At 36.3% G+C, this 14,729-nt stretch overlaps 2 protein-coding genes across 2 annotated transcripts in view; both read right to left on the bottom strand.

Moving 5' to 3' along the window:
• The window catches only part of LOC115428216 (uncharacterized), a 250,354-nt gene that overhangs the window by 87,082 nt on the left and 148,543 nt on the right, over window positions 1-14,729 (bottom strand). The window lies entirely within an intron of this gene.
• Window positions 5,321-14,729, bottom strand: part of atf6b (activating transcription factor 6 beta) — a 29,964-nt gene continuing 20,555 nt past the window's right edge. The window contains exons 11-17 of the mRNA XM_030147057.1: window positions 14,501-14,710; window positions 13,361-13,468; window positions 11,094-11,193; window positions 10,935-11,002; window positions 9,370-9,469; window positions 7,957-8,041; window positions 5,321-6,255 (exon numbers count right to left, since the gene is read on the bottom strand). Coding sequence (XP_030002917.1) covers window positions 5,912-6,255; window positions 7,957-8,041; window positions 9,370-9,469; window positions 10,935-11,002; window positions 11,094-11,193; window positions 13,361-13,468; window positions 14,501-14,710 — 1,015 coding nt within the window. The 3' untranslated portion in view covers window positions 5,321-5,911. The remainder of the gene's footprint in view (window positions 6,256-7,956; window positions 8,042-9,369; window positions 9,470-10,934; window positions 11,003-11,093; window positions 11,194-13,360; window positions 13,469-14,500; window positions 14,711-14,729) is intronic.

Raw genomic sequence — 14,729 nt, forward strand, 5'->3', positions numbered from 1 at the left:
ATATTACTGTAAAATAATCATTTAGAAACAGATGTTTATTCTAAATATCGATGATAATTTAGATCATTTTTAATATTTGAAAATGAAAATACTACATACCGTCAGTGTTTTGGCTCCAAACTTCAGCTTCTCAAATGTCAGATTCCTTCTTTTATATCACAGATCAATCCATTTATCAATTAGAATCAATCAGTTAGAAGATCAATCCATTAACAGGCGTCTTTGAATCTGTGAAGCTTTAAATAAAGGACAGAAGTTTGACTGGTGTTCAGTTTCAGCTCCATCAGCACATTCACACTCAGACTGTGGTGTTTCTCTGTCGCCCTCTAGTGGATGAAACATGAACGTACAAGAAAAAACAGAACTGACGATCAATAAGTTGGATCAATAGTTCCGATCACCTTCAGGACTCAGGGTTTTACTCATCCTGCAGCTGGAAATAAGAAGAAAAAGAAGAAAGTTCAATGAGAATGAAGGTAAAACTATGTCAATTTGGGTTGAAATGTTCAATTAAAATGAACAAAACAAAAACACAATCAACTAAAAACAAACCAAATAATCAATGAAACAAACAAAAATGAACAAAATAATGAATAAACCGAATAAAAAGCAACAAAATAATCAAATAAATAAATGACAAAACAAATGAATCAACAAAATGATGTAAAAAAAAAAATAAATAAAATGACAAAAAAATAATTAAAATATGTAAAAAAAAATAGACAAAAAATGAACAAAAGAATTCACAACATACATAATAAAATGAATGAAAAACCATATAATATAACAAATAATAAAAATAACCAAAATCAAAAATATGAGATAAAATAAACAAATGAAACATGATTAAAAATAAATAAAAATGAACAAAATAAATAAAAACGAGTAAAACAATGAATAAAATGAACAAAAAAATTCCATAAACATGAATACTTGACCAAGTCCACAAAATAACCAGTAAAAATGAACGACTATCTACAAAATGAATAAAAATAAAGAAAATTAATGAAGCGTGAGCAAAACATGAAACAAAGTTAATAAAAATGCAAAACAATCATCAATACAATGATTAAAAATTCCAAAAAATGAACAAAGTAATGAATAAAATGAACAAAAGTCAATAAAATACATAAAAATCCATTAAATAATCAGGAAAAATTGACCAAACTGTAACCAATAAAATTCAATAAAAATAAAGAATGAACAAAACTATCAATAAAATCAAACAAAATAAGCATCAAATCATTTGCTGAAAAAATCCTCAGTCTTTACTGGAAACTTTTTACACATTTGATCCAGTTTCAAACATTTGTTAAAAAATCAATTAAACAACTTCCATTATATTGATTGAAACTTAAAAAAAATAAAAATAAAAACCCTAAAAAAAAAACACAAATCCCATTAACAGTGCAAACATACAAATGTACATTTTCTTTCACTGATTTTCTGAAAAACAAAAATTCGCAGCCTTGTGTCGATTTCTGAACAGAAATAATAAAAACCAGCAGCAGACGTGAGCTTTACAGTTTATTTTATCAAATTCAACGCTTCATTTTCTACAAACATCAAATAAAAGGCAGCAGTTCGACGTCCCATCGCAGAGATGGACTTAAAAAAAACAAACAACGCATTTATTTACACATGATTCTTCCCATTAAATTAAAAAAGACAAAGGCAGAGCGTTTATTTACACCGATACCATTTAGTTTCCACAGATTTCAGTCTAAAAATGTTCCGACATCATGAACAAACATCGTGGATTTAACATCAGTTCCAGAACTCGGCCGGTGGGTTTTAACTGAGAACGGAAGTACGGGGGTCCGATAGTGTCGAAAATACAGGACAAAATAAAAATAAAAACAATATAAAGAGAAAAGTAAAATCTAGAAACACCTGCTTCATTTATTGTATGGGGATCCGTTAGTGTTGAAAATAAAAGAATAAATTGAAAAAAAAATAAAAATTCCAGAATAAAACAGAACGCAAACAGAGACTACATTTGTTCAGTTATTTTATATTAGTCAAAAATAACTACAAAATTTGAATTAAAAAAAAATGTTTCAGAAATTACTGTGGGGTCATTTGTGTCAAAACTAAGTGAACATTTAAAAAAATATGTAGGAATTCATTTTGAAAAACAAAAACAAAGAATAAAAAAATAAACACATTGGATTTATTTGCTTTTATGGGGGTCCATTTGTGTCAAAAATAACTGAACAAACACAAAATAGTTAAATAAACTCAAAAACAAACACTGGTTTCAACTGTTTCTTTTATAGGAGTTCATTTGTATTGGAATTGATAAAATATTTTAAAAATAATAATATTATAAACAAACTATTGGCACAGTGAGATGTTTTAACTTTAATGTTTTTAAGGCTCAGACTTTGTCTTTAAAATAAACAAAAAATTAGACTTGACAAAAAAAAAAGAAAAATTGCAAATTTTAAAGTTGAAATAAATTAAGATGAAACAAACTATTTTGACATTTGATTTGATATAATAAATTTACAATATTTGCTGTTTTTAGCTTCTCAGATGTGAATATTTCCTGTTTCTTTTATCTTCTGACTGTTGATGAAACCATTTTAACTTCTATAAAAAATGCGATTTATGGAGATTACTCTAGAAAAACCATCGTTGATAAATTAAAATGAACAATAACCCCATAAACAAACATTTTCTCAGTTATAAAACCACCGACTGATGCACCAACAGTTGAATTCAATCCTGATTTTATCTCCAAACAAACAAACAAACAGCGCATTTTAAAGCAACACGATGCGTTCACTGCCCTTCACAAACCCACGTAAAACTTCATTTTCAACATGTTTTTCGTTGCATTTCTTTACACAAAAGTAACAAATTCAGTATAAAAAAGTGAAAAACAGAACATGGATGAGGAGCGTGCAGTGCAACAGGCGTTAAAAAAAATAAAAAATACAGAAAAACATAACAAGCATTTGGAGGCAGATTGATGAACGTCTGTTTAGGATTTAACCTGTTCTTTCAGTTTTAAAGTGTAGGATTGGACTCACACCTGGAATCGAAGGTTTTATCGGAAAAAAAACCACAAAAACATTCATGGTTGTTTTGTGATTGTCGACCTTTAACGTTGGGTCTGAATTCAGCCTCCGTCATAAACGACACAACAGTCGCTTTTCCACTGACCCTCAAATTACATGAATATAACCTATGCATAAAAATTTACCAAATGGAAAAACGACAGTTGAACCCAGTGTGTCCGTCCACTCTACATGGGTTTGACTGGGGAACCAGCTGAATTTTTTTTTAATCCACTTAGTCCATTATTCATTATTTTGGCTGTTTTTGTTCATTTTGTTGCTTATTTTCTCCATATCATTTATTATTTTGTAGATTTTCTTATTCTTTTTAGTTCATTTTATCTATAATTTTATTTGTTTGTGTTGGTTTCATTGTCTTTTTAAAATAATTGTTAAAATTCCTTCAGTTTGTGGCTTATTTTGTTCATGTTAATATTTTGTTGATTTATTCTTCATTTTGTTCCTTTTATTCATTACTTTGGTTGTTTTTATTCATTTTGTTGCTTATTTTATTCTTTCTTACTTAATATGAGTGTATTTTTGGCTTCTTTTTTCATGTCATTTATTATTCTGTATGTTTTTAAATGTATTTTTGTTCATTTTATTTTATATTCATATAAACCCAGTATGTCCATCCACTGTCATTGATCCAACTCTACTGGTTTTACTGGTGAATCAATGTTTACTTTTTTTATTAATCCACTTTGTTAATTTTATTCATTATTTTGGCTGTTTTTGTTCATTTTATTGCTTACTTTATTCTTTCTTACTTAATTTGAGTCTATTTTTGGCTTCTTTTTTGTGTCATTTATTATTCTGTATGTTTTTTTAATTTTATTTTTGTTCATTTTATTTTATACTGAACATAACCCCAGTGTGTCCATCCACTGTCATTGATCCAACTCCACTGGTTTGACTGGAGAATCAATGTTGGAGAAGATGACGATGTTTCCACAGTAACTATGGAGCCTCTGAATGTCCAAATATGGTCATATCTGATGACCATGAAAAGATGAAGAACTGTATTTGACATCAATTATTGACATGTATTGATAGGTTTAGTGGATCAACAGGAATTAAACAGTTTAGATCAGTAGATGGTTTAGGTTTTTGAGGGTTAACTGAATAAATACAGGGTTCTGGATGGTATGAAATAATGAAATCTCATTTTTTCCAAGTATTTATGTTCATTTTCTCCTCAATTTAGAAGAATTTGTTCACTTTTATGCCATATTTCTAGGTTTATTGCTTAATTTTTTCCTTATTTTTCAAGTATTTTGCTCATTTTAATTCTCATTTTACAAGTTTTTGTAAATTTTTTCCTATGAATAATGGAGGTAAAACTGTATTTGACACCAATTATTTACATGTATTGATAGAATTAGTGGATCAACAGGCATTGAACAGTTTAGATCAGTAGATGTTTCAGTTGGCGGCGGCTGGTTGAGGGTTTTAAAGGTTAAATACGTGCATTTTATCTTGTGTAGTTATAAGAGAGGCTTTAATGAGCTGAAATAAAATGCTCTGATCTGCAGATTTTGCACTGAATTCACACCCAGCTGAAGTGAAATGACGCTGCTGGTATGGATCAGCCTACATTTCCCATAATGCAGCTGGGCTCAGGCTTCATCGACATAAACTAATGTAAAAACGGGCAGAGCTGATGTTTTCAGATGTAATCGAGTGAATCCAAACCCTACACTTGAGAACTAGAAGAAGTCAGACTGAAATTTAGTCTGAAGGAAAAGAAACTAGTGTTTTTATTGAATTATTAAATAACAAAGAAGCTCGATAATGTGTCTTCAGCTGCAGTAACTGAGTTTTTAGGAGTTGGTTTCTTTACATTTTCATAACTCTTACCACGAGCATCTGTTCTGTACAATAAAAGACACATCTGTCTGTGTTTATTTATGTAAATGGATCTGAACTGATTTGAATGGATGTTGGTCCCACATTAAAAAACTGCCCCAAATGCTTTTTTTTTTCTTTTTTTTTTTAAACAGTTTTTTGTTGTGAAAAGACCCCGAAAATAAAAAAAAAAAACATAACGAAAAAATATCTACAAGGTGAACACTAATATTTACAGCTATTAAATAATCTCCAACATAATTTTCCTATAAAAAAAAAAACAACAATCTTCAATAAATCTGAACGATGCTGCATGAAAGTGGGATCTGAAGTGGTTTGGTTGGTTTTTTGTGCATAAAAATACAGAAATAAAGGCTTAATCTTGAAGCATTTTTACTTGTTTTTCGTCACTTTGGAAGAAATCAGAGCATTATTCGATGACGAAATGTGATTTAAATGTGACAATCGGGGCCGTTTTTGTTTCAGCTCCAGGAGATCCGGCGCCCCCTGCTGTTCAGCTCTGGTACACGATCCCACTTCCTGCAGCGTTCCAAGGATCGGCCCATACAAAAACACAAATGTTCGACTCTGCAGAAACACGACTCGACATCAGGGTCTGAGGCGGATTGGGATGATTAACCGTTAAATACGTCAACGTTGGACTGAAGTTTATGAACTGGGATGAGAAATAACGACCCTGAAACGAACGTTCACCTCCGCACTTCATTCAGACGTTCCATTGTCTGTCTTAAATATTCAAAGGCAGCACTGTTTCCAAGTGCAGTGTGCTGCTCTGGCCTTTTTTACAAATATACTTTTATATATTAGGACATATTCTTTAAACAGGCATTTATCTATTTATTTATCTATCTATTTATTTATTTATTTATCGCTTTAACCCCGCGGTTGGAGGCGGAGTTTTTCCAGAGTCGATACGATTACCTTTGAGCTCCAGATGATGAGTTTATTTTAACCCTCGTCGCCATGGAAACATGTCCTCAGACGCCCTCCGATTGGCTGATTAGGTATTCCACCGGTCGTCTGCGGGCGGGTAAAGGTTGCCGCGGAGACGAAGACGAGGAGGAAGAAGAAGAAGAAGAAGAGGAAGAGGAAGAAGAGGAGGAGGAGGAGGATGGCGAATGGTGGTGGCGTCCGCGCAGCGAGGTGTGGTTGCCGTGGTGATGGTGGTGGGGGTTGTGGTGGGCGGAGGGCGGAGGTGGGGGTGGGTCCCGGAGCGAGGGCGGGACGGCAGAGGATTTGATGGGGACGATCCGGGTGTCCATGACTTCGCAGTCGACCTGCATCATCATCTCGTAACCCTGAGACGAGTTGTAGAGACTCTCTGAGGATGGAGACAGAAGACGATTAGGAAAAGGAGAACCGCTCAAGGAATTATCCAGGACACAGTTAAAAAAAAAAAAACTATATTCATGGGTTTAGTTGTTTTAGTTCATATCAGCCAAAACAGTGGACGCTGGTGCATCAACACACACACTGACACCTAGTGGACAGTCACAGGAACTACATGTTTTTTTTACTCATAACCAAGATGGCCGACAGGAAGTCATAAATGCTGATAATCCCAGGAATATGTAGTAAATGCTTCTATATCAGGAAATACCCCTGAAGGTAAAAAAAAAAAAAAGGAAGAACACCTAAGGATTAGTCAAAATTACATACATTTCTTTAATATAAGAATAAAAGTCCAGTTAATTCCATGTTGACTAAATGTGACTCGGTACACCAGCGCCTGTATTTACACTGTCATTCATCCCATTACTGTAACTTTACTGTTGTGCATAAACCTGATCTGAACCAACAGGTTTAAGTGGAAACCAATGGATACATGGGATTAAAGTCGAATTAACAGGGTTTTTAACAAGTTTTTTTTTTCATATTATTTCCATAAAGTGAGTAACAACTGGAATTAGAATATGTTAAAATGTGACGAAAGATCAGATTATCAGCATCAAACATGTTTTATTTCATAGTTTTCATCATTTTCCGATATTAGTTTGTTAAATCAGAAGTTAAACTGCTGGTGTCCAGCTGAGTGGACATTTATGGAACTCCGTGAAAAACAGGTTAAAAAATAAATAAAAAATTCAATTGGACTGTTTTTTTTTCAGGCCTTGTAGAAGCCAATAATGTAATAACAGCCGATAACGTAATAAATTTGCCATATTTAAAATGTAATAAGCCAGTAACATAATAAAAGTCCTGAACCAATAACGTAATAACTTTTGGTCAATAATGTTATAAATTATTGGCTGGTTATTACATTATTGGCCTGGTAAAAAAAAAAATTCTTTGCAAATGTAACAACTGAGCCAATAACGTAATAAGTTATAACATTATTGGCCAAAAGCTATTACGTTATCAGTTCAGGACTTTTATTACATTATTGGCCAGATATTACGTTACTGGCCAGTTACATTTTAAAAATAGCAAATTTATTACATTACCGGCCGCTATTACGTTATCGGTTGTTATTACATTATTGGCTTCTACAGTCCTAAAGACAAATAAAAACCCTCAGGACAATATGCATATCAGCCAAGACTGATGCTGATTAAATACTTTGAGTAGGTAAACACATATTTTATCAGATCAGTGTCTGTGGATAAATACTGGTCATGTGACTGCAGTCAATATTTGCTGACTTGCGTTGTTCATCGTCGTTGTCGTCTTTGCATTTACTGGTTTACTGTGTGTGTGGGTTTGTTGGTGCGGCAGTAAAACCCATCTCTAGCGGATACTTTACACCAGACCCAGGCTTGGCTTTCAGGTCTGAATGTTTCACAGCAGCACAAAGTAAACTGTGAGTGTAAAAAACAGGAGTAAAAGCCAACCACACAAAGCCTGTTCTGTTAACCAGGAGTTAAACAGCAGAGAAACATCCAGTTACAGCGTGGATTCCAGGACGCTGAATGAACGGCGTAACCCGACACCGCTGTTTTGATCCCTGAGGCTCCTCCTCCTTCACCTGAATGTGAGGATCCGGCTCTGATCTGAAACACTCGGACAATAAACAGACACTCACCGTTCACAGACATGGCCGGCATCACCAGAGACATTTTCGGTCGGCTGGTTTTGTTGTGGCTGATGGCCGGCAGCAGGAGGTGGTCCTGAGGAGACAAGACCCCCGTCAGGGTTAGAGTCCGCAAGAAAAACCACCACACTGACGACCACGTTCAACAAGAACAAGGCCTCAGAAGGTCAACAGCACACTTTTATCTATGGTTTAGACTGGAAAAACATGAAACAACCTAAAAACTATAGTTTAAAAATGTGAATAACATCAACAACTGGGAAATTCATGAGAAAAATAAGTGGAATTTTAACAATATTCCACCTCATTTTATCATTTCCACATGTACATTATAACTGACAGATCTCAGCGGATCTACAAATACACAAAACAGGCAGAATTTACGAAAAAAAATAGTTTGTGAATATAAAAATTTTCATATAATTTTACTTTTTTTACACTAAAACAAAGACAAAAATTTGTGGTTGTCATTATTTATAAGTCATGTTATTTTACTGGCTCTGATCTGCTTTAGATCATATTCTTCTGAATGTGGAACCTGAACTAAAATGACTAACATCCTTTATTGATAATATCTTCAGTGTAGTTTTTCATCCTGTATGTTCGACACCCTTAGTTAACAGTAAAAATCATAAAGAGTTTAGAAAATGTGACAATGTTTCACAGAGGCCTTATTTTTTACATGTGCTTTCTTTATGTACCTTTAATATAAATCTTCATTCCATGTATTAATGTAAAGTTTTTCAGCTGCATCAGTGAGAACCTAATAATAATAAACCCCACAAAAACAGTTAACCCTGCCCCAAAAAAGATAATAAACCCCATAAAAATAAATTTAAAAAACAGAATAAACCCCATAAAATATTTTTTTTTTTTTTAAAAAGATAATCCCCCCACAAAAAAGATCATAAACCCCGTAAAAAAAGATAATAACCCCACCCCAAAAAAGATAATAAAGCTCACAAAAAAAAAGATAGTAAACCCCCTAAAATTAAAAAGATAACCCCCCCCCCCCCCCAAAAAAAAAGAAAATAAACCCCATAAAATATTTATATAAAATAGATAATACCCACCCAAAAGATAATAAACCCCATAAAAATTTTTTTAAAAAGATAAAACCCCATGAACAGACACTGGATGAGGTTCCAGACCAACTACTGGTTTTTGTCTTTTGTTTGTCGGGTGGAGAAAACGAGGAAAAGAAGGCAAAAAAAAATGTTTAACACGAGGAAGTAAAAATAAAAAACTGAACTGACATGTCTAACTGGTTTAATGGCTTTTAAAGCTTTTTAAAGCCGCATGTTTGAGCTACTGTGTTTGGAGAATGTGGGATTCAGGGTTTGACGTTTAGTCCCAGATAATCAGATCCTGGCTTTATCTGCTCTGCTGTTTGTGTGGTCGTACCCGTCTGAAGGACACCACGTAGAAAGTGTCCTCACGGCGGTCGATGGCGTCCAGGAAGTCGCTGTAGGTGACCTCCGGCCCCGACAACACCTGCAGCTGACTGAGGAAACACAAACACACACAACAGCAGCCATGATGAAACTGAAGGAACACAAACACACACAACAGCAGCCATGATGAAACTGAAGGAACACAAACACACACAACAGCAGCCATGATGAAACTGAAGGAACACAAACACACACAACAGCAGCCATGATGAAACTGAAGGAACACAAACACACACAACAGCAGCCATGATGAAACTGAAGACACACAAACACACACAACAGCAGCCATGATGAAACTGAGGAAACACAAACACACACAACAGCAGCCATGATGAAACTGAGGAAACACAAACACACACAACAGCAGCCATGATGAAACTGAGGAAACACAAACACACACAACAGCAGCCATGATGAAACTGAAGGAACACAACACACACAACAGCAGCCATGATGAAACTGAAGGAACACAAACACACACAACAGCAGCCATGATGAAACTGAAGGAACACAAACACACACAACAGCAGCCATGATGAAACTGAAGGAACACAAACACACACAACAGCAGCCATGATGAAACTGAAGACACACAAACACACACAACAGCAGCCATGATGAAACTGAGGAAACACAAACACACACAACAGCAGCCATGATGAAACTGAGGAAACACAAACACACACAACAGCAGCCATGATGAAACTGAGGAAACACAAACACACACAACAGCAGCCATGATGAAACTGAAGGAACACAAACACACACAACAGCAGCCATGATGAAACTGAAGGAACACAAACACACACAACAGCAGCCATGATGAAACTGAAGGAACACAAACACACACAACAGCAGCCATGATGAAACTGAAGACACACAAACACACACAACAGCAGCCATGATGAAACTGAGGAAACACAAACACACACAACAGCAGCCATGATGAAACTGAGGAAACACAAACACACACAACAGCAGCCATGATGAAACTGAGGAAACACAAACACACACAACAGCAGCCATGATGAAACTGAAGGAACACAAACACACACAACAGCAGCCATGATGAAACTGAAGGAACACAAACACACACAACAGCAGCCATGATGAAACTGAGGAAACACAAACACACACAACAGCAGCCATGATGAAACTGAAGGAACACAAACACACACAACAGCAGCCATGATGAAACTGAAGGAACACAAACACACACAACAGCAGCCATGATGAAACTGAAGGAACACAAACACACACAACAGCAGCCATGATGAAACTGAAGGAACACAAACACATCTAATGCAGGTTCTGACTCCTGTTAGTCTGTTAACCCTTTAAAGACTCCATTAGAACAGGCAGATTTATTTATGCTGTTTTTGAAATAAAAGTGTCGGAAAATGTATTTTTTTTGCACTTAACTTTCAATATCTATCACTATTATATGTAATAAATGCTATAAACAGTGTGTTAGAGTAAATGTAACTGGTCCACATGAACAGAAGCAGAACTTACCTCTCTATGGAGCGGTGGGCCTGGATGGGCAGGTATCTGGAGAAGTTTGTTTTCCTCAGCTGAGATTTCTGCACCAAAGTGAAAAAACAACAACTGGTTTGAATCAGTGCATCTCTTTAAACTGACTGGGGGGGGGGGTGGCGGTAGAAGAGCCCTCACCTGAGCCACCTTGGCCTTCTTGGCGATCTTGGGTTTCCCTCCAGACTTCTTGCGGTCGATCTGGTGCCGGTGAACCCAACCCCTCAGCTCGTCGGCCAACCTGAAATAAAATCTCGGTCATTTCATTTGCATCAGGAACTCACACTAGAACGATCCAGAAGGTTTTGGAACAGGAGGATTTTGTCACATTTTTCCTGTTTTCATGTCGGTTACAAACCCACAGCAGGACTCTGAAACCGTTTTAATCTGTGAATGAAATGAACCAGACAGAAGAACAAGGACTAACAGGCCGTCACCTAGGGATGGGAATCAAGAATCGGTTCTTTTTGAGAACTGGTTCACAGTAGCTCGATTCCTTGGAATTGTTTGCCTGCCTTCTTAAAGCTGCAGGAGACTTTCATGACCAATTTTTCATCAAATCTGTCCATCCTCAGTCATATCCTCAGTTTCATGAATCTGTTTGTCTGTCTGTCATTACTCAGCTGAATCTCTTCCATCACAGTGAACAGTTTCTTAGTTCCATCCACCACAAACAGTCCATGTGTTTACAAACAGAGCCGGGAGGGAACTCGGGCATCTTCGGAATTTTGTTGCGACATGCATTGTGGGAAACGGAGGCTCGCGCAGCCACCTGACAGCGGCAGTTAGAACAGACACGAGGTGGAAACGGCAGGAGCTCCCTTCCTTCTGTGCATATTCCTCCAGCTGTTTCCACGTTTCAGCTGTTTCCGTATTGTGTTTGTTTCATCCATATGATATCATATGGTTGCACTGCCGCTGTCAGGTGGCTGCGTGAACCTCCGTTTCCCACAATACATGTTGCGACAAAATTCCTCAGATGCCCGAGTTCCGTCCCGGCTCTGTTTGTAAACACATGGTTTGTTTCTGGTGGATGGAACTAAGAAACTGTTCACTGTAATGGAAGAGATTCAGCTGAGTAATGACAGACAGACGAACAGATTCATGATACTGAGGATACGACTGAGGATGGACAGATCTGAGGAAAAATTGGTCACAAAAGTCTCCCGTACCTTTAACGATTCTGCTTGTTGATTCCGCTTTCGTTGCACATCCGTGATGACGTCACACGTACGCTGCATTGTTTTGGTCAGAACATAGCTAACACGGTGCTGAGGCAGAAACGGTCTAAAAAGACGACACCAGGTCCACTAGGACACTATGAAAGCTTCCATTTCTTCAAAAGGGTGAAATCACTCCAATATGTGACAACATTTGTCCACAGCATGCGACTCATTTACAGGAATGTCACTTATTTAATTTGCTACTTAGAGACACGTGAATCTAGCGGCAGAGTGAACACTAGGCCGTCATCTGGGCCCAGTTCCAGTGAAGGCAACAAACGTCCTGCCTAGGACTGTAAGAAAAGATCGGTTCTGTTATATATTGTGATATTTCATTTCACAATACTGTATCGATATTAAAAAGTACTGTATCGATATTTTTAGGTATTTATTCAAATGCAGATATTGTGGAGGTTCTTTTTTTTTGTTAATATTTTATTTATTCTTATTTAACACTCTTTTATTAAATAATGTCCGTTCCTTTGTTGGGATTGAACTAAAATACTGTTCTGATGTTAGTTCTGAACTAATAGAATCTGAACATTTGAACAGGATCTGAAACTGGAATGTCTGTAAAACAGAATTTCAGTTTGAACACAGTTTGAACATTTGGTGATAGAACATTAGATCCTGTTGGGATCAAATAAAAATGTGTTTAGTATTTGTGCAGATTTCTGGTGTAATTCCATTCTTCAAGGAAATAATAATTTAAAAAAAGAAACAAAAAAATGACCTTTTTAACAGTATCATGATATATTGTGATATACCATATCGTGATCCTAGTATTGTGATTTGTATCGTATCGCTAGATTCTTGTGAATACACAGCCCTAGTCCTGCCCCCTTAAATAAAAGTTTCTGAAGGTAGGGGAAAGGAAATGAGGTGCACAACAACAGGAGACACAGAGGAATTAGTAAAATGTTTTCACTTTCACTGTAAAGAATCAAGGCTCAGGGCTTAAAGGGTTCATTTTCTTGGACTGTTTCTCTCTTTTTTTTTAATTTCCTTCTTTCCTGCTAAAGGGACGACAGATGGAAATGAGACAGAACACTAGAACCTGGTCCAGATCATCTCTACTGTGTCTTTAATGTTTTCTGTACATGGTCAAATAAACTAATAAACTAAACGAAAGAAATGTGATGTGATTAGAAACAGAAGACGGTGAAGGCGTAGACGTGAACGGACCTGAGGGACTCGGAGCGGTTGAACTGTCTGCAGTCGGAGGACGTGAAGAAGCGGTCGATGTCCTGCAGAACCAGTTCCTTCATGTCGCTGAAGACGTCGCTCAGGTTCCTGCAGCAGAAAAAAACAGCACATGAAGACACTTTACCGTCAGTAGATCTGCAAACATCAGGTCCAAATATAGAGGATCGGCTTTTACTCCTTTTTCATCAAATTATTTTTTTTATTTGTTTCATCCAGTTCAGTTTTGACACTTTTTTGTTTCTTTTCAACATGTGATCGACAGGGTTTTACAGGTGTTTTAAGGCTGAGGTGCAGAATCCAAAACTGAACAGAGGAAGCATCAAAGCGCACTAAATGACTAATAGATGGAGTGGACTTATTAAAAAAGCCTCGTTTACAAACTGGTTTTAGGTCCTGACTGAAAGTTGAAGAAAACAGATAATTAGAGCTGCAAACGATTAATCGACTCAAAGTGATCCAAAAAAAATCATTCAACCACAATTCTCCTGAATCAAAGCTTTGTTTCCTTCATTTCTCTGCTGTTAAACATTGGTTCCACTGTTGTGTTTCACACGGACGCTAATTGTGACGCACAAAGAAGCTTCAATTCAGGAAAACTGCAATAGGATATTTCCCTTCAATCAATTTGAGTTGACTAATTGAATCGTGAATTTTTGCATTCACTTAAAGCATTTAATCGATTAATCGGTTGCAGCTCTACATATAATTATTAGTGTTTTTCAATTATCATAAAAGACTCAACAGAAAGAAAATGAAGAAAAAGATGCAAGAAGTTACAGAAAAAGGACAAAATGAGGTAGAAGATGTAAGACGAAACTGAAAAAACATCCTTAGTCTCCGAATTTATAAACATTTAGTGTTTAAGGTGAAATTAAAGATGAAATTTAACATGAAAATGGTGCAAAAATAAAATTAAACAAAGAAGCAAATATCAACAAACTGAGTTCTAGGTGAGAATATGAACAAAACAAACCTCAAAGGTAAAAGAAACACGTACGTAAAAATTAACACTAATTATTCTGATCTAATATATTAAACTGAGTTAATGACTGTTATTGTTTCACTGATCCAGGTGCATTGTGGGTAGATTCAGTCGGATCAGTAAAACCTTGTCCTGACCTGAACTGATATGGCTCTGTGGTGAACCTCTCGGTCTCCCCCCTCTTCCATCGTTCGTCTCCTCCCTCCTCCTCTGTTTCCGTTTTATCCTCCACTCTATTTGGAGGCGGAGCCGCCGCCGCCGCCTGCTGTTCGATCTCCAGCAGATGCCGTCCCGTGTACGACACCGAATCGTCCTGAAAGCCCGCCGACAACTTCCTGTCTGTGATGCTAAAGGACGGAGTAAAAC

The sequence above is a fragment of the Sphaeramia orbicularis genome, chromosome 11 (assembly GCF_902148855.1).
Source record: "Sphaeramia orbicularis chromosome 11, fSphaOr1.1, whole genome shotgun sequence".
NCBI classification, from domain to species: Eukaryota; Metazoa; Chordata; class Actinopteri; order Kurtiformes; family Apogonidae; genus Sphaeramia; species Sphaeramia orbicularis.